At 43.6% G+C, this 21296-nt stretch overlaps 1 protein-coding gene across 5 annotated transcripts in view; it reads left to right on the forward strand.

Moving 5' to 3' along the window:
- RAB3B (RAB3B, member RAS oncogene family) overlaps positions 1 to 21296 on the forward strand; it is a 133709-nt gene that overhangs the window by 71886 nt on the left and 40527 nt on the right. For all 5 annotated transcript variants that reach the window (XM_073357743.2, XM_073357745.2, XM_073357747.2 and 2 more), the window contains one exon: positions 20576 to 20694. In XM_073357743.2, coding sequence (XP_073213844.1) covers positions 20576 to 20694 — 119 coding nt within the window. The remainder of the gene's footprint in view (positions 1 to 20575; positions 20695 to 21296) is intronic.

A 21296-nucleotide genomic window follows, 5' to 3' on the forward strand; every position in this document is an offset into this window, starting at 1 on the left:
TGGCCAGGGAGTGGGGCCTCAGGGGACAGGGCCTCGTGGTAAAGGGGGGCTAAGGCCCACCTCAGCCCCACCGGAAAGAGCTTTGGGCAGGCATGGAGCAGCACCACAGGGAATCCAGAACAAATGCTGTCCTGGAATCACTGGGACCAGGACTTGAATCGTAGGACTGGAAGGGACCTCGAGAGGTCATCTCGTCCAGTCCCCTGCACTCATGGCAGGACTAAGTATTATCTAGACCAAGGGTGGCCACATGCGGCTCCTTGTCTAGGCACCGACTCTGGGGCTGGAGCTACAGGCGCCAACTTTCCAATGGGCCGGGGGGCTCAACCCCTGGTTCTGCCACAGGCCTTGCCCCCATCCCACCCCTTTCTGCCCCCTCCCCTGAGCCTGCCGTGCCCTCACTGCTCCTCCTCCTGTCCCTCAGAGCCTCCTGCATGACGCGAAACAGCTGATCAGGAGTGGGGGGAGGGACGGGGAGATGCTGATCGGCGGGGCTGCCGGTGGGCGAGAGGCGCTGAGAGCTGATGGGGGGGCTGCTGCTGTATTAATGTGGCTCTTTGGCAATGTACATTGGTAAATTCTGGCTCCTTCTCAGGCTCAGGTTGGCCACCCCTCATCTAGACCATCCCTTGACAGGTGTTTGTCTAACCTGTTCTTAAAAATCTCCAATGACGGAGATTCCACAACTTCCCTGGGCAATTTATTCCAGTGCTTAACCACCCTGACAGTTAGGAAGTTTTTCCTAATGTCCAACCTAAACTCCTCATTTCGGGACTGTCCACCCAATTCCGGATTGGCCATCACCCTAGACTGCTGACTACTCTGCAGACAGTATGCCTCACTGAAAGCCTGATTCAGCTCCCATTAATGTCGATTGACTTCAGTGAGAGATGGATCAGGCTCTGAAGGAGGAGGAGTGAAAATGCTAATACTGCAGCAAACCAAATTGTTTTTCCTTGTAGCAAACACATTTCCTGTGAGGATGGTAATTCTCCCTCCTTTGCCTCCTACATGCATGCACAAACATTAGCCTAGCCATGAGCTAGTTTGATATGGTCTGTGGCTTTTGTGCCTCATATTGCTTAATACATCATTAGAGATGTGATTTAGATATGCAGCAGTGTTTTTCATGTCAATATACAATCTTAGCTGGTGGGCATCATTGTGTGAAACTCATGCAGTTGTGAGCATCCATTAGTGCTAGTTTTCAAGCTAATTATACACAGAGGCAACATACGCTGAGCCCAGTTCTGGCCTTGGTTACATCTTTGCAACCTCATTTTGAGCCAAGATAATGTACACTGGGTTAAAACCTTGTAGTCTGATATTTAGAGGTGCTGAGTTTTGTCATTAATATCAGTGGCAGTTATGGGTGCTCCACACCACTGAAAATTGCCTCTGGTTCATAAATACACTGCGGTTAAGCAAGCTACAGCCTTCTCATTAAACTGTTTAAAACCTCCCAAAATTGAGGTTGGAAAATATTTTTGGAATGGGCTTCTCCTACCGCACGAGATGGATTATAGGTGCATTTAGTTTGAGAGAGAGAAGGGTGGGGTCGAGAATTGGGAATGGCAAAGCTGTTCTTGTGGGTGAGGCTGCCAGGAACCAGGGACTGCTGGGATGGGGCTCTGGCTGGGTTAAAGTTTGTTGGCTTTTTAGACAATATGGTCTCCCCTCATTCCTTCTAACACCCTGTTATTACATTATTTTTAACCTGCAAATTTCATTGTGATTCTTCTCAATCTTTCTTGAAATGAAAGGTGAAAGTATGTATTTAAATAATAAGATACTGTCTGTTCAGACAACACATTCGTTTGAATGCATGCCACTGGAGCACAGGTGAACGGGTGAGAGTATGTGGCTGATGCCCACAAGGGCACTGAGGGGGGGAATCCTCTCCTGTTGGCCTCCGAGCTGCTTGGTATTGCAGCCTCAGGATGCTATTGCTCACAGTCAATGTGCTGGCCTCCTGGAGAGAATGACTGGAGACCTATGAAGTCACAGTTCCAGTAGATCTCTTTCCCTCTCCCTGGATCTATTCTCCTCCCCCATAATCAGCTGTATCCCTGAATGCCACTCCTGGGGCACAAAGATCACTCATGAGGCAAAGCTCTATCCAGAATAGGCTTTGCTGACCACCCCTTTGGCAGTGGAACTGTACTGGTTTTGTTAGGTCAAAATCTTATATAGCTGAAGATAGCAGGAGCAGAATTTGTCTCTTCACTTTTGTCCCCACTCTTGCCCCCAGTATGCAAGTTTAAAATAAGAGCATTCAGGGCACATTTCCAGGGTAATGAATATGCAGTTGAACTGAGAGGGAAACTTTTTTTCAATTCTGATTCTAAGAGCAAGCTCAGAACTGCTTGCATCGAGGTCAGGGCTCATGCCAGTACCTGCTGGCTCAAAGGCATGGATCTAATTTTCTAAAGAAAACGTGTGCATAGGAAAATAGTGCTTTTCAAAAAGTGAAAAAGCCTGCATATAAGTGTTGGAAAGGATTTGTTCAACCCCTTTTTTAAATAGGAAAGAAAGAGAGAAATTGCTTCAGCTCAAAGCTGAATGAACCTAAAATAGCATGCAAAAGGACAGATTCCCAACCCAAAAAGCTCATAGGCAATATAATTGCACAAAAACCTAAAAGTAAACTCAGAACTGTTATTGGACTGTCTCAGGAGTATAAAAGCACCAGCTGGAATTACAGCATAATATATCTCATGGTTTAACATCTGGATCCTATAGTTAAAATAGAAAATATTGCAGTAAATAACAGCAGATTATCTTTTTTTATTTGTCTTATGCTATTACTGAATATCATTGCACTAGCAACGCTGTAGTTGACAAAGCACTTTGATTCTAAGCCTCTATTTTAAGGTGCTTATAACTACAGGAAAATCGTGGTGCTTTTGGCTGAAACGTTGCCTGTTTATTCTTAGCTGAGACAAGGATTTATTCTGAAAGTTTGAGAAAATTCCATTTGGTTGTGTTTGGGATCTGAATGTAAATAAATAATTTTTTTTCACCAGTTAAACTCTTAAGTAATCTATCAGGTGTGTGTGTGTGTGAGGGTGTTATATTTTGCCTGAGTGGTCTGTTTTTTTCTTTTTTATAAAAATTAAATTTGGTATGGAATTAGTATCTCCAGCCCCAAACATGAAAGATCATGCGTCAAGCCCCAAAATTTTATGAGATTTAAATACTGTAAATTAATTTGGAGTCTTTTTATCTGCCTTCTGGTTATTGAGCCTATAGGGTGCATTTGAGTCATGTTTTCAGGATTTTCTCACAGCCATGAGGGCTAGAAACTTACTACTGTGCATACACGTTTGTAAGCCGAATATATTTGGTAAAAAAGTGACACATCAAAGAGCAGGGGTCGGCTTATAAACAGGTCTACACCAAAATTTGATGATTTTAAACTCTATGAAATCATTGAATTGAATATCTAATACATTGTCATTTTGTTTACCTGGAACGTCTGCAGGAATGGAGCCCCTCAATTCCCTGTGGCCGTGGTTCACCGTTCCCAGCCAAAGGGAGCTGCGGGAAGTGGCTGGGAACGGCAAACCGTGGCCACTGGGAGCTGAGGGGCTCCAGGTCAACAAAATGTCTCGATCCGCCAGCGGCTTACCCTGATGGGCTGGGAGCCAAAGTTTGCCAACCCCTGAAATGTAAGGTCAGCTTTTGAAAGGGTCATACAGTTTTTACTATTTTTACCTATCCATCTTGGGGGGTCGGCTTATAAATGAACGGGTTAATGAATGAGTATATACGGTACTTTTTTTTTAAATGAAAGAGGAAATGCTGTCATATTAAAGTGGGTCCAGGAGTTGGAATTTCAAGAAAAACACCAAATACTGTGATAAAAATCACAAGAGTTGGCAACACTGCTTAGCTCCTAATGACAATAGCCCATTTAAAGGAACTGTGAATTAATTCTTGGGGATGCATTATGAGCTGCCTTCAGTTGGTGCAGGCCACCAAGGGAATTCTCCTCTAGCTAGAAATGACATTTTTTGAATTTCTTAGTGAAACAAAAATGTAGAAAATTGTTTCCAGTCAAAGAAAACATTTTGTTCCTTCTGTGTTTTTGATTTTTTTTTTTAATATAAAATTTAGGGACAGTCCAAAAATGAAACATTCCAACGTGAAAGGTCAAAACATTTTTTTTACATTTCTGATTTTTTCCCCTTTTTAAAAACTGAAATGATTCAGCAAAATCAGCTCAAATTTGTGAACTGTTTCAGTTGCCCTGAATCTGCATTTTTGGCAAAAAACTATTTGTGCTTAAAATTTGGCTCAGCTTTATGTAAGAAGACAGTTGGCCCCTTACTAAAACTTTGTGAGTTTGTTTGTTTGGCCCTTTCCCCTTGCCAAGAGAGAGGGGAGGGGTCAAGGAGGAGTCAGCATGCTGGGACATGTTGGATAAATCAGAGACCTCCAAGACCAGAGCCAGTGGGAAGTAGCTAGCACCCCAAGTCAGTCTAATTGACCAGTCAGGGAGCACCAGCTCAAGTCCCGGTCTCCATGTGCACTGGGGGCAAAAGAGACAGCGAGAGCAGCCCCAGGTGGAGTGAGGAGTTGTGGCCAAAAGACAGGAGCAGAAGAGCAGGGTGAGAGGCTGGAGGGGAGCTGCCTAAAGCCATAGCAACTAGTGTGAGAGAGCCGGTGTGTGGGGTGACTGTCAATACACAAAGCAGAAAACCTTCCATCAAGAGGTGTCAGACCCAGCGGAGGGAAGAGAACAGCAGCACCAGAGATGGGGTGGGGAGGCCTGTAGATGTGTCCTGGGGAATCAGAGACAGGCTGTAAGGGACCGTGAGACAGTCACAGAGACCCCAGCTAAGGAGAGTGAGTGGAGCAGCCAGGAGTGATCCAATCTGTGGGAGCCCAGTAACTAGGGTTGCCAGCTTTGGCTGGTTGTATTCTGGGAGGTTTTGTCAGATGACATAATTTTTAATTAAAGATTCATCTTTAATTCCTGGAGACTCCAGGACAATCCTGAAGGGTTGTCAACCTTATCAGTAACCACTCCCCCACATGCTGCCTCGAGACCAGCCAGGCAGGGAGCCGTAACTAGCACCGGCCTGGAGAGTTCCTGGCAGCCCCTGAGTCCAGGGAGAAGGCAGCCAGTCCTGTGGGGTAACTGCAGCTGGTTCTTTGAAGGCTTGTCCAGTCCTGAGGCATAGACCTGCATGAGCGGTGCTCAGCACTGGACAAAGGTGGCCCCCTTGCAGCAAGCAGGGGAGTCCTGAGGTCAGATGAGGACAGGTTTTTCTTTTCTTTTCTCTTGTATTCTCCTTTGCAGTTGACCCTTAACTATGGGGTAGGGTGGGGGAGTTGAGCACTTCTCCCTCTGGTAAGTACTCGGCCTGTGCATTCACTCTCTTGAGAAGTGGGTCTTCACTCACACAAGCCTACTGGGGAACATCATCTAGTGATCTTTTGAACCTGGGTCTCTGTTGTAAGGGAAGATTTGGGGCTTGCACAAAACAAGAAAAAAGCGGGATATGGACATTGCTGCGTTAATTTGTATGGAACTCTGAGTGACATTATAACCTAGTGGGTGGTGCATTGTCCTCACCACACACCTCTTCTGCCACTCAGTCTGAAAAGCCAAGGTTCACCACCAACAGACTGTTATTGTTTAAAGTGTTTTTTGTGTATATGTATGTGTGTATATATACAGAATAAATAGTTTAGTGTATTTTAAAACCTTTCAACTGCTTAGTATATTTTGAAACCTGCTAATACATTTTCTCCCATTTTTAGGCTGTTCCTGAGAAAAATAAACCTGTTTTGTTTGATTTGGTATTTTCTGTGTGTGCCCTTTTTAACAGTCTAGTTCAGGATAAAGCTATTACCCCAGTTAGGGGTATATGAATGATTGGGAATCTATCTGGTAATTGGGTGGGAGCACTCCACCTCTCAGATGGACCTGATGTGGGTAAGCGGAGCAACTGGAGAGGACATACTGTGTTGAGAGGGCGAGGCAATTTGGAACTTCCTTCACCATAGTCTCCAGTGTTCAGGCTCAGTCCCAGGGTCTCATGAGCAGCTATGGTGTCCCTGAAGGGGGAGGGTATTTGGTAATTGCATTGCAGCCTTAAACCCAATCCAAGAGTGTTCCGAGGTCACAGCAGGCAAGGCCCTACTTGCATCGTAGCCTTGCTAGGTAGATTGGGAGAAGGATGTCACCTGGCGTTATTAGTGTCCCACCCATTCCTACAGGCAAGGAACCATGCCCAGCCTGTTCTTCTGGGTGACTCTGGGGATGGTGAGAGACAGGTTGCTTTCTTGTCCCACCGAGATAAGTTAGTGGGGTGGGGGGCGAAGTCCCATTTTAAAATACCTCTGCCCCTAACCTTGCTACATTTTGGCATCACAAATAGGAATGGACTAGACCCTCCCTTAGTCTGTAGAGACTTGTAAGTCTTGGCTCGTTGCTCAGTCTCAATAAGGAATGGTGGCACTTGAGTGAAGACCATGGAAGAGATACGTGAGCAGTTAAAAGAGCTCCAGAATAAACTGAGCGAGCAGGAGCAGGCCAGGTTCTTGCAACAGGCCCTAGAAAAGCAGAGAGATGCCCTGTATCTGGTCAGAACCATTATTGAGAAGCAGTCAACATAGCCAGCTGTATTGTATATACCCTGCGATCACCTGATCCCTGATTTCACCAGACATCCCATCAAACCGGCTGTTGTCAAACAGGAAGAGTGGTTAGCTGCTGCCAAAGCTGCCCTGAGGATCTTGTAAGTTCCAGCAGAGGTTCAGGTTGAGTTAGTCAAACAATATATCATAGCCAAAATCATGCTAGAGCCCTGGTTCACTCCTCCACATCTGAGAGTGGCCAGAGGGATCTAAGACTGGACAGTCTGAGAGAGGCTATTTGACTACTGGCCACACGACAGGAGGAGTTATTCCAACTCATAACAGCACAGAGCAGTGGGGCAGTGAGTGTGAGGGAGGGAGCTCCCATGTCAAAAGACCAAAGTGAATGGTGGACTTCTTGCATGGATGAACAGGGAAGGTACATCTGTTTTTTCTGTGAAGAGCTAGGGCATACAGCTTTGGAGAACAAGGGTTCTCAAGGGGAGGCTCCAACCAAGACTCCTCCAGTTAAAACAGCCTGACTACCATGGGGGATTAAATGGCTGCTGCTGGGCAAGAAAGTTTACTGGAAATGACTCTGACAGAGAATTTAAGGAGAGAGTGTTTGGCACCTGTCCGGTTGTGGAATTGAGACAGGCAGAGTGCCTACCCTTTGTTTATTGGACACAGGTTCAGAGGTTACCACCATGAGCGAGGCTCATTTCAGTGGCACTATTGGGATTGTATACACCGATGAAGAATGTGGATTTTGTAAGGTTAACTGAAGCTAATCGACTAAGAATCCCAATGCTTGGATGCCTTGATGTGCCAGTAATGCTGTTGGGACAGGCTTTTCCAAACAAAAGTATGTTTGTCATCAAGGATGCAATTACCACAAGCCCAGGGGAGAGACTGATCCCCAGCATTGTTGGCATGAACATCCTCAAAGCGCTAACTGGACTAATGCCTCTCTTTATATGGTTTGCCTTCACTTAGGATGGGAAGGCAATGATGGCCCTGGTTCAAGCCAGGATCGCATGTCAAATAAATCAGGCAAATGAGGAGGGCAGAGTGGGATTTCTGCAGGGGGCTAGCAAGAAGCCTGTTATCATTCCGCCACTTAGTGAGAGACTGTTGGAAGGACAGCGTTTTGCCTTGTCAAAGCTGGAATAGGGCTCTGTTCTAATGAAAGGGTCCCATAAAACAGATTTGCCCAATGGAGTATATGTGGCCAATACTTTGCCCCGAAGTAAGGATGGACAGATTCCACTAAGAGTGTTAAATAGTGGTGAACGGACCATCCTACTTCACCCAGCGGTTCACACTGCTGAGGTCTACTTGCCAGCTACAGTAGTCCCAATGGGAAAGGTTGTGTTCAGTGAAATCAGGTATTATACATCCACAAGGTTGAGGGTATGACATCTCCAGGCTCAACCAGTGGTAATCAGCAATAGGAAGTTCCAGTACAGATTGACCAGGAGGACCTGACTGAAGAACGGGTACAGCAACTGGTCAAGTTATTGGAAAAACTTAAGGATGTCTTTGTTCTCCAGAGAAGACACCGATTTTGGGAATACCACCACAGTCACTCACCGAATCCCCCTGGAGAAAGCAGAACCAATTAAACAGAAACAGAGGAGGGTGTCTGTCATAAATATAAAGGGAAGGGTAACCACTTTTCTGTATACAGTGCTATAAAATCCCTCCTGGCCAGAGGCAAAGTCCTTTTACCTGTAAAGGGTTAAGAAGCTCAGGTAACCTGGCTGGCACCTGACCCAAAATGACCAATGAGGGGACAAGATACTTTCAAATCTGGAGAGGGAAAAAGGCTTTTGTCTGTCTGTGGGATACCTTTGCCAGGAACACATCAAGGATGCAAGCCCTCCAACTCCTGTCAAGTTAGTAAGTAATCTAGCTAGGAAATGTGTTAGGTTTTCTTTGTTTTGGCTTGTGAAATTTCCAGTGCTGGAGGATATGTGTATTCCTGTTTTTGGTGTCTCTTTGTAACTTAAGGTTTTGCCTAGAGGGATTCTCTGTGTTTTGAATCTGACTGCCTGTAAGATTATCTTCCATTCTGATCTTACAGAGTTGTTCTCTTAGCTTTAAAAGAAACAGCGATCTGTTCCAATGCTGGAGAAAAACTGGCTGTGTTGGACTTATTGAGAGATGGTATGTTGGTCTCCAACGTGGCACATAAATATGGCAGCAACGAATCTTGCATCCATGCCATCAAGATTAGAGAGAGAGAAATTTGTCAAGCTGTGGCATCAAGTGCTCCAGTAACTGTTAAGGTGACGAGCCAGGTGTGTGATAAGACTTTAGTGAAGACTGAAAAGGCATTAAACTTATGGCTGGAAGACATGAACCGTAAACGTGTGCCTATCGATCGCAACACGTTGCGAAAAAAGGCTCTTAGCCTCTATGCACTGTTCAAACCTCCCGCCAAAGAGGGACAGCCTTCTGATGAAAAGGAATTCAAAGCCAGCCAAGGTTGACTTAACAGTTTTAGGAACCGCTTCAACCTCAAAAACGTGCAGACTACTGGTGAAGCTGCATCTGCCAATGAAGAGGCAGCAAAAGCCTACCCCGAACAATTAAAGAAAATCATAGAAGAAAAGGGCTATCTTCCAGAACAAGTTTTTAATGCTGACAAGACTGGGCTCTTCTGGAAAAAAAATGCCCAACCGCACTTACATTTCAAAATCAAAAAGACAAGCCCCTGGCTTCAAAGCAGCTAAAGACCATGTGACTGCATTGTTTTGTGGCAATGCGGCTGGGCGTTTAATAAAGCCGAGCTTGCTCTACAGGGCTGCAAATCCCCGTGCCCTAAAAGGCAAGAACAAAAATCTCCTGCCCGTGTTCTGGCAATCAAATAAAAAGACTTGGGTGACGGCAGCATTATTTCTGGATTGGTTCCACAAGTGTTTCGTTCCGGAGGTCAAGCGGTACCTCGAAGAGAAAGGACTTGACTTTAAAGTATTGCTGATCGTAGAGAGTGCTCCTGGCCACTCTGAGGCACTCCAGTTTGCGCATAACAACGTTGAAGTTATCTTTCCCCGCTCACCAATATCACCTCCATCCTCCAACCTCTTGACCAAGTCGTGATTCGCTGTTTCAAGGCCACATCCATGAGGCTTACGTTCTCATGGATACGTAGCACTATGGATGCTGATCCCAATCTTAATGTGATGGAGTGCTGGAAGTCCTTCAACATTGCTGATTGCATCACTTATATTAAACAGGCAATGGATGCAATCAAGCCTGAAACAGTCAATGCATGTTGGCAAAACCTATGGAAAGAATGTGTGAATGATTTTAAGGGTTTCCCGACCATTGACAAAGAAGTGAAACGCATTGTTCAGGTGACCAGGCAAGTGAGTGGCGATAGCTTCGTCGACATCCTTGAGGAAGAAATTGAAGAATTAACTGAGAGCTATAGAGAAACACTGACTAACGAAGAGTTAGAGGAACTGATAAAATCGTCTACAGAAGACAAAGATGATGATGAACAGGAAGAGCCCGCAAGTTGGAATCTTCATAAATTTGCTGAAGTGTTCCAAACAGCGAAACACTTGAATGATTTAATTTCTGAATACGATCCCTCTATGGAACGAAGCCTCAAAATCACACGTAGTATTACGGACGATTTGAGACCGTATCAAGAAATGTTTGAGCAGCTCAAGAGACAACAGCGACAGTTGCCGATCACCATGTTTTTCAAGGAAAAACAACCAGCAGCAGATGAGCCTACGCAATCAACTTCTCGAACTGAACCAGAGCCAACCACTTGGTCTATGACTCGCTCTCCGTCACCTCCGTCTCCTGGATTGACATCAAGCCCTGACGACCCCCGGTAATTTCCCCCGCCGTAATTAAAAATACAGTACTGTAAAATTATATTTTGCATATGTACTCTTTATTAGATACTGTACATTACTGAATACATTGTACATTTATACATATTACTGTACAGGGTTGTACAGTATACAGAACCATGTACAGTCTACTGTACTTTATGGGCAATTTAAGGGATTTTCAAGGGTAATTTTGACTACATGCAATTTTCACTTTATGCGCTGACTTTAGAACTTAACCCCCGCGTAAGATGCGACTCGACTGTGTAATGTTGCTCTGAGCTTTTAAACAGCTGCCATATTCCATCCCAGTGGTAACTGCACTTCAGTGTTGGATTAACGGATCCCTATTTATATCCATTACATTGGTTTACTTAGGAGTATAAAGTGCTTTGCATGTCTATAATTATTCTAAGTCAAGAACCTCAGAGTGTATTATTAATAAAACAAATGTTTATACTGTAGCAGTAATGATTTCATCATTTGTACTCAGTGCATAGTCCTGACAATGCAGTGGACCTGTTGAGTTTTATTCCAGTATTTATTTGCTAGTAAGGAAATGGAAGTTGGGAGGAGATATGTTATGGAGTTGCCTATATTTTTGCACCCCCATGCATTTCTTGTTTTTCCTTCCAAGTAACAGTATCAAGAAAAAAATCAAACTGACTGGCATTTTAATTTGTGTGCAGACAAATGAAGATGTTTGAGCTAGCTAAAAGATATCTGTGAGACATAACCACAATGAACCTAATCCTCTTTTTTTCAGTGTACATCTTTGTCTAGTTTTTCTCTTTTGCAGGCACTGACTTGTAAATGTCACAAAAGGGAAACCTGACCCATACAGTGATAAGCAGGGGCAGATATGTTTGTGAAGCAAGCAGCCCTATTCCAACCCCACGTATTGTTTGACTGGTTGAGTAGATCAACTGCTGCTAATCCCTTGCTGTGATCTCAAAGCAGTGAGGAAAAGGAAAATCATTTATTTTAACTCCTTATAAGCAGGAGTGCTAATCACAGTATCTTGATTTGATTTCACTTTGGGTAATTGCATTCTGCTGACCAAAAACAATGCCTTGCTGTGTCAGTTTTTCACTTCTTGACCTAAATTGTTGTGTAGAGTTGCTGAGTGATGTTAGTCGATTGCTTTTTTTCACCCCAGAAATGGCTGCATTTGAATGGTGGGGTGAAGTGAGTCCAGTGTCTTTTATTCCCTATATGAGTTTTGTTTGTAAGGTGCTTTTGGGAGGAAAGGCAGTATATAAACGTAGGACTTTATTATTATTTGTAGTAGTACAAGTTTGCCCCGGGGGCATTCAACGCATCAGTTACAGGAAACATAGTTAACAATAAGGGGAGGAAGGGAGTTTAAAGCCTTGTGCCCACTTGCTGACTAACTATGTTTTGCAAAACCTCTTAGGGCTTGTCTGCACTCTAAACACTGCAGCAGGACGGATGCGGTGCTGATGCTGCGCCACTGTAGCATTTCAAGTGTAGACGCTACCTAAGCCGATGAGAGGTGTTCTCCTGGCGGCAAAGGTAATCCACCTCCCTGACAGGCAGCGGCTAGGTCGACGGAAGAATCCTTCAGTTGACTTAGCACTGTCTACACGGGGACTTTGGTTGGCTTAACTATGTTGCTCAGGGAGGTGGATTTTTCACACTCCAGAGCAAGATAGTTAAGCCGACCTAATTTTCTAGCGTAGACCAAGCCTTTGGCTGTGTCTATACTAGAAGTTTTTTCCTAAAATGTCCTACTGGCGCAGGTCCACCCTAGGTAGCAATGCTGGGAGTACTAGGCTAGACGGAGCTGCATGTGGTTGTGTGGTCTAACCCTGCACAGAGCAGGCCTACAAAACAGGGTGGCTGAAACACTGGCATGTCCCTGGCACTGTGTCTACACTAGGACTCCCATCTTTACTATCACTATTGGAGCTGAAGTGATGGTAGCCAGAGTTGGGAAACTTGAAGGAAAAAATCCTAGCATAGACAAGGCCTTACAGTAAAGTTATTTTTTCCTATGGAATAATTTTCTTCCGAGTTGCTAATATAACATATATTGCAACTAGCTGATTACAGTTTAACAGGGTTTCATTATATTGTGAGTTCACTCAAGTAGGTTCCAGTGACTCATGGTCAATGGGAATACTAGGTAATGAGAGAGAAATAACATGGTTAATTCTGTCTTTTGACCTGGAATGTTTTAATGGGAGCTAAACTCCAGAGTTAATTTGCTCCTGCCAGCAGGTGAAATGAGAGAGAACTAAGCTTCACAAGCATTTCATGATGTCATATCTCCTCCATAGTAACCAGTGACTCATCTTGCTCTCCTGTTTAATTCTATTTTTGGATGCCAGCAGGAACAATAGGATCAATGCTCATCAACATTATTACTTTTATTGTTAATTTCTTAGTGATTCATAGGGCAGCCTGAGCTCTCTTCTCTCACTGCCTAATATTTTCGAAACTTCCTTTTTGTCTCAGCAGTGACTTTTGCTTAGCACCTTTCTTGATGCCTTTAACACATAGTATCCTTTGTAAAGAAAAAAAAATTATATAAATCTTATCCCATCATCCACCATGCTGAAGTGCAGAAACTTCTAGAGTGGAACACTGCAACTATTTAACCGTGTACACCAACACTACATAACAGTTAAGACAAAGAAAATAATTTAAAAATCATATCCAATTAAAGCTACAGAGGGAATTTAGGTGGAATGAGTTAAAATTCCTATGTAAGTGCTAATATGTATAAGAAGATAATATACTGCATATAGGGTAATGGCCACTATGTGATAAATTGCACAAACAAAATACTTGTTGGGAAGAACTATGTAATTACAGCTATCTCAGATTCATGCTGATAAAATCTGTATATAACCCTATGAAATATAATGTGTGTGTGTGTGTGTATGTATAGGTGTGTGTATATTTACATATATACACACACACACACCCATAGCACAGAGGTACATTTAAGTGTGTTAAGGCCTTTCAGTGTTAATTTTTTCCAATATGTTTAAAAATTTAAATTTGTTTTCTTAGGGGTGTGTGTGTGTGTGTGTGTGTGTGTGTGTGTGTGTGTGTGTGTGTGAGAGTATATAAAATACAGTACAATACAATACAAAGGACTGCCATAAATAGCCACCAAGTCCCTACAGATCAGCCAACTACTTTACTCTCTTCATGAAGAAGATGGAAGGTCTGCAGGGATCAAATCAGCATCAGCAAAGAAACAAGGTTAAAAGCACATAGTTCCATGGTGGTAGTGTCAAGTTGCTGAGCAGGGAAGACTAATGGCGGTGGATCTGCTACAACCAATAGCCCTTTTCCCCCGCACCTAAAAAAAAAAAAAATCAAATCTGGCATTCACAGTTAAAGATAATTTTTCCTGGGAAAAGGAAAAAAAACCTTGGCCCATGATGATTTTCAGTCCCTGAACTTCAGCAGCACAGTGGGACAAGACACAGTTTAAATTTCCAGCAGTGGAGTTGTCATGGTTCCTCATTCCATAACTTTATGGAGGACATTCATTCCAAGATGTGACCTCAAAGAGCCTGTGATGGATGAGAACCCCCTATTAATGTGGCTGGACCAAGTCACCATGTCTGTGTGAATATAGTTGGGTCAAATTCAGATTTTGTACAAGGAGATGAAATTTCACAGATGTCAACAGAGTTGCTTCTGCTTACAGCAGGTCTGAATTTGGCCCATTGTGCCTGAATATAAGGACAACAAGTAAACAGTGTCCCAGAACCCCATAAATAGTGACTCTATAAGCCAGCCACTTGTTTCTGTTTGGATATCGGTATGGAATCGCCAAAGGGCTCACCCTTTTCCACAAACTCAGTTTGCCTATCTTGAAAGGATTAGGGGCTAAGGGAACTCTTCTGGGAATCAAACTATGATTTCAAGGAGTCAGATGTTTCACACCAGATGCTTAGATGTCAGATAACTTGTCACTCGTGGCATCGCTGGGCCATACAATCCCTTATCCTGTCTCCAACAACAACAACATTGAAAGGAAGGTGTAAAAAGCCATATTATAAATCTCACTATGTGATGCTATCCAGTTGGGTGGGGGAGGGCAGAAATCTCTTCACCCTAGCTGGAGATCAGCTGATGTCCTGATGCAGTGATGACTGTCGTTGTTGTGTGTTAAGCACCAACAGTGTGCTTTGTGCTAAGACACAGTCAGTCCCTGCCCAAAATCTCTTACAGTCGAAGACAGACATAGAGTGGACAGAATGTGCTGGAAAACCCAGAGGAGGGAAGAACTAGCATTTTTGTTCTAAAAATATATTTTATATTATTGACTCAAGGCAGAAGTGCATCATTGTGAGGGATCCAAATGAAGAGAAATCAGTGGGTTAGTGGACTGGAAATGTAAACATTTGTGATTGTATCCAAGCAGTTGAACTGCTGATCAATCTTTTATTCATATAGATGTCTGATCCTTCTTTTAATTTTTTTTTTACTAAGCTGTTTGTCACATGCTCTAGGACAAAAGTGATGTGTGTGCTTAGATTAGATTGAGCCTGATACAGATGAGAAATTGCACTTTTCTTTTAAATTCTTTGTGGTCAGAAATAGTTGTCAAAAGAAGAAAATCAATGAGAATTCTCACTTTCAAACCTGAATAAAAAAGCATGAAATTGGGGCCTAAAACTTTAAGCATGATGACCCTTTTAAATGTTGTCCTTGGCTTTCTATTTCTGTTAATGCAGGTTTAAAAAATTCTGGATATGCTAATGTTATCGTGAATAGTTAAGAATTGGATCATGTGAGTAGTTGGGCATCTGTCACAAGAACTCCATGCAAACGCATTTGGGTCATGGGTCTTTCCCCGTGACTCATGCTCAACTTTTGATGGCACAGGTATTGTAAGAGCCTTCACATTTTTGTTCGAAGGTCCCATGTAACAGGATTTTTTGTTTGTTCTTTTGCATATAGCAAACTTAGTTGAATGTCAAGGGAAGGTTCATGTGTTATTGCAAGAGAACCCAGACATGTTAGTTATTAGCATTAATGTGCCTTGCTAAGACACTTCTTTGCCTAGTTATAAAAAGCTATCTGATTCCTAGTCAGGGACAGCCAAACAGACTTCTGGACACTGAAGGCTCAGGCTGTTCTTCCCAGGCTGTTAATTAGCGCTACGACATTGTTTGTGCTGATCTCTGCCTGTACCTCATGTACTTGCTTCCCTTGTCTTTTAATCTGCTTAGTTATATTCCATCTAAAGGTCTTGCAGGCAACTCAAAAAAGCAATCAGTATTCATTATTTTGTCCCTTCATTAGAAGACTCTCCCAAACAATAAACTTAGGTGCTTAGTTACATATAAGGGCTTGCTGTGTTTTAAACTCAGGGTGCGGCGGGGAATTGCTACAAATGCAGAATAAAGAAATCCAATTATGATAGATACTGCATGCAGTATCTTGGGGGCCATTGTATTAGATTTATGAATGGTTTATGTATGATTGTGTTCTACTCCATGGGGGAGGGTTACCAGCGGGGGATGGTTAAGGTGAGTCACTGAGGCCATGTCTATCCTACAGCCACAGCGCCGTAGTGTAGGTACTTCTCACATCGACAGAAGGGTTTTTCCATCCATGTAGTTAATGTAGCTCTCTGGCAGGTGGTAACTAGGTCGACAGAAGAATTCTTCCATCTGTCGACCTACCTGCATCTATGCTAGGGGTTGGTTAGTTCGACCTAACTACAGCACGCTGTATTTTTTACAGCCCTGAGTGACATAGCTAGGTTGATATATAATTTTTAAGTGTAGACTAGGGCTGAGACTGAACAACTCTAGAGAGGAACTGCCTCCTGGAGTGGTGACTAGGAGACAAAGAAAGGGCTTTTGGTCTAAAAGGATGAGCTTTAACTGACACAGGACCTTCTTTCTGATCCAGTAAATGGACAGGACCTCCTGTCCAAGGGGGGGCCCCAACCCTTGCAGAAGAGGTGGAAAGACTTTGGCCTACTAGGGCCTCATAAAACGGGTAGGTGACTCCTGGTAAGCTTTTAGCATGCGTATAGGGACTTCTATTGTTTTCTCTGTAATGCTTTTACCTTAAGGATAAACATACCGGCTTAGGAAGAGGAGTCTGGCAAGTTGTAACTGCTGGCAATACACTGTTCATAGCTCTTGGAGAGAAAGCAAAGCACAGGGACTGGCCTTTTTCGGCAGACTGGCTTGCTGGGGACATCACAGCATTAGGCAGGGAACTGTGCAGCCTTCTACACACCACTGAAAGAAGCATGCAGTGTAGACTTACCCTTAGGGGGAGAGAAGGATCCTCTGGTGTAGCTTTCTCCACTGAGGAGCTATTTCTGGGCTAGGACTGTAGATATTCTCATGGACTGCATGGCTCCGTGGGGGAATGCCAAACACCATCGGGAAGCTGCAAGGAACTTGTTTAAATGAGCCTTCCTCCTCCAGAGAACACCCTGTAACACCCTGGTGAAGAATACCAGTGGTTAATGGTTTTTGTTTACCCTTTCACAGTAAGACTTGCGTGCTAGGCAGCCAGCATCTTAGCCCTTCCTGAGCAGATGCAAGCACCACGGTTGTGTATATTGAAATTATGGGAAGTGGGACTTCAAAAATGTTGGGTCTGATTCTGATCTCACTTATAACAGTTATATACTGGTGTAACTCCATTGAACTCAGTGGAGCTCTTCCTGATTCAAATCAGTGCTAGTGAGATTAGAATCAGGTCCTACATCTCTGAAGGAGTTCTGTACAGAGGGATTTATTTGCCTTAAACTATATTCTGCAAAGACTCTTTCAACCAGTCTCTGAATTTTTCTGCTGAAGTTGCAGAGTTGATAAAGCCCTTTTAGGGTACATCTGCATTTCGCTAAAAGACCCGTGGCACTGAGTTTCGGAGCCCAGGTCAGCTGACTTGGGCTTGCAAGGCTTGGGCTGCGGGGATAAATATTGCAGCGTAGACATTCAGGCTCAGGCTGGAGCCTGGGCTCTGAGACCCTCCCTCCTTGTGGACTGTTGGAGCTCAGGCTCCTTCCTGAGCCCAAACATCTGCACTGCAGCTTTGAGGCCCTGCAGTCCGAGTCCTGGGAGCCCAAGTCAGCTGACCTGGGTCATCTGTGGCCATGTTGTGGGTCTTTTATTGCAGTGTAGACATATCCTTAGACATTTTTCTCCAAGACTAAGGGAAGGAAACTTTGCTAATCATGTTTTAAACCAGTGGCATAAAAGGCCTTTTTTAAAAGTTAGAGTGTGGAGGCTGAGTACTGTACCCCACCATTCACTTAAGAACTGCTTATCCATAAGAGTAACTGCAGCAATCAATATATTACACTGAGTGTGTGCTTTGAAGATAAGGCTCTTGTCTCCCTACAGCTATTTCGGAGCATCTGTTTGCTGAAAGATGGATGAAATACATTTGTGCAAATCATAGATAATACCTCCCAAATGGAAGATATTTTATTTACTTGAGTACTATACCTGCTTCATCCGAAGGGATGGAATATTTAGTAGGTTGGTAATTATAGACCTTTTCAGCTCGAGGCGCTCAGTTAAATCTAGGCCACCTCAGTGGTGAGTAAAAGTTGTTACACTCACCTAATAGGCATCAGATGGTATGGCTGCCTGCAGTGACTCAAGAGTATGAGTACCAACTTCAGGGCAGGCTTTTAGGAAACAGGGCACAAACCCCAAACTGGCTGTGAGTTCTGTGTTTAGATTTCACCAGTGAATTATCAAGTGTAAATTTGTTAGGCACTAAAACAGCCTTAACATCAAGTAACAGACAGTCTCCTTGGGTACCCTGGTCTGTCTTGACAGGTTTCAGAGCAACAGCCATGTTAGTCTGTATTCACAACAAGAAAAGGAGGACTTGTGGCACCTTAGAGACTAACTAGTTTATTTGAGCATAAGCTTTCGTGAGCTACAGCTCACTTCATCCGATGCATGCTGTGGAAAATACAGAAGATGTTTGTTTTTATACACACAAATCGTGAAAAAATGGGTGTTTATCACTACAAAAGGTTTTCTCTCCCCCCACCCCACTCTCCTGCTGGTAATAGCTTATGTAAAGTGATCACTCTCCTTACAATGTGTATGATAATCAAGGTGGGCCATTTCCAGCACAAATCCAGGTTCCCCCCCCCAACAAACCCACTCTCCTATTGGTAATAGCTTATCTAAAGTGATCACTCTCCTTACAATGTGTATGATAATCAAGGTGGGCCATTTCCAGCATTTCCCTGGTCTATCTTATCACCCAGGTAAGTTTATTTTTGTGATAGATGGTCCCTTACACCAAGAGTGACAGCAATATTCAGGTTACTCCCAGTTCCAAAGGACCAGTCACTTACCCCAGGTCCATTGCACCTTAGATATCACCATGACAGAATACGCCCCTGTATTCATACCCTACATACTATTTTAATAATCTTTGTACAAAGCATGCATTGTAAGGTATCATTTGGAAACTCATAATTTCCTGATCAGTATTGTCCTGGTAAAATATGTGTAGCAACATTCTGTGTGAAGTTACAAGATTATCCTGTATGCTGTTAACACATGTTCCAAACCCCACAGCCCTACCCAGGCAGAAGTCAGGTTTATCCTAAACAAAAGAAGGAATGTGTGTTTGCCTTAATTTGCATTGAAGCAGTAAGCAGAGTCATTATGCAGGGAGGGCAAACAAAGGAAGTTCAAACAGGTGAAAAAAAAAGCAGGGAATATCCTTCTACATCGTCTCTTTGTCTCCCGGTTCTCAGCTGGAAATGTTTTTCAAGAGGGGGACTGAAACTATAAAAAGGAGGGACAGTCACTCCAAGACACACACCCCTCCCTACCCATCGCATTCACTGCATCTGAAGAGACAAAGAAAGCAGCTGTTAGACCAGGCGTGGGAACCTTTTTTCTATCCGGGCCACTGACCCACAGAAAAAAATCAGTCACGGGCCACACACAGCCCCGCAGAGGGGCGCAGACGCTCGGGTCTTGCCCTAGGCTCCAGGCTGGGGCTACAAATGAGGGGTTCAGGGTGTGGGAGGGGCTCCAGGCTGGGGCAGAGGGTTGGGGTGCTGAGGGTCTCGGCAGACCACTTAATGATCTTTCCAAATGTTGTTTGTACCGTTAGCTAACTATTGTAAAGCACTTTGGATAAAAGCGCTATATAAAAAAAAGTAGTAATAATTAACTTTTTTTGTTCTACAAATAAAAGCACACAACTCGTATTTTAATATCAGTAGTCTGACCTTTCTAATGAGATGGATGTGTCCTCTCTCCCCTGCTGCGGCAGCCCCTGAGCTGGGGCTGGGAAGGAGTGGGGTCTCTCCCCGGAAGCCACAGCACTCGAGCTGGGGAAAGTCACCTCTTTTTCTGGCCACCGCAGCCCTGCACATCCCAAATTCTCCCCACCCCGTCTTCTCACCCCACTGCCCCCAATTCCCCGCAAGGCCACCACCTCACCTTACATGTGCATCTTCTCCAGGGTCCAGGCACCTAATTAGTGGAGCCACGCCTGCACGGCTCCACTAATTAGGTGGGTGGCCCTTCATTCTCTCGCGTGCAGCTGCCCAGGTGCGCACCTTAGAGGGAACTACCTGCAGACCACCTGAGTGGAACTCGTGGACCACAGTTTGAGAACCTCTGCACTAAAGGTTTCCTAGTGTGTTTTCACATAGTACAGTTTTAAACAGCACTTTCATAAGAGGCACTTGCAGCATCCACTTTGTGGCTAAACCGAAGATTTCACTCTCTCATCAGTGCTAAATTTGTATACGCTCTTTACACAGAATAGCCCTTGACTGCTGTCCCGTTTCCATCTGCTTGGAAGTGTTGACATTCAATGAACTCTGCCACATTCTGCTGCTGCACAGAGCGTGTGGCAGGGAACAGCAATTAAAGGGTTGACATTTTCCCTTATTTTTTTAACAGGACACATGTCAAAACACAACTATCAGAACCTAGTTAATGCAGAAACATAATTAATACTAAAATATAAACAGAAATCAATTACTGCAGTGGGAGCTGTTGGGTACTCAGCATTTTCAACTAATTTAGTTGCCTAAATATGGGTGTAGCACCCTAACTTGTAGTTCTTATTTCTGAGACCCGGGCCACAAAGCCTAACTACTTTTATTTTGTATTTAGGATACTGCTGGACAAGAGAGATATAGGACTATCACTACAGCCTATTATCGAGGCGCGATGGGGTTCATCCTGATGTATGATATCACCAGTGAAGAGTCGTTCAATGCAGTGCAGGACTGGTATGGAACAAATTATTGTTATCCCTCTTTTTAATTTTTGTTAAGCCAGTTAGCTCTTCACCAATGCCTGTTGACTGTTTCATGTGGGTTGGGAGTAATTTCTTTACCCCCCCTGCAATTGCTTTGTATTACTAAGTTCTTCATCATTCATTTGAAATTCAGAAGAAATGTTTCACTGTGTAATTGTGCTTGAGGAAAAGTTGCACAACTCCACTAGCTAGTCCCTTTAGGGTTTTTTTTTTTTAATTTTTGTAAAAGATTTTATTTCCAGTAGTAGATTTTTAAAGCTCTTGTTCACAGCAAAGAAATATATACATTAATACATGACACTTATGGGTTATTGAGGTTCTTCCCTATAAAGCCAATTCAACCCAGTTAAATGCTGCTTTTATAGGCCAGTTTGACACAGCCAAATGTTGTTATAACCTGGGTAAAAACTAAAGAATAGGGGTAAAATTTTCAAAAGCACCTAATCCCATTTTCAAATGTGTTTTAGGCATTTAAGAGCCTAATCACTTTTGAAAATGGAACTTGGGTTCCTCTGTGACATAGGTTTTGAAAACTTTAGCTGAGGTTTTCCAATTAACCTTTATGAACTCTAT

The sequence above is a fragment of the Lepidochelys kempii genome, chromosome 8 (assembly GCF_965140285.1).
Source record: "Lepidochelys kempii isolate rLepKem1 chromosome 8, rLepKem1.hap1, whole genome shotgun sequence".
In the NCBI taxonomy this organism is placed as follows: Eukaryota; Metazoa; Chordata; order Testudines; family Cheloniidae; genus Lepidochelys; species Lepidochelys kempii.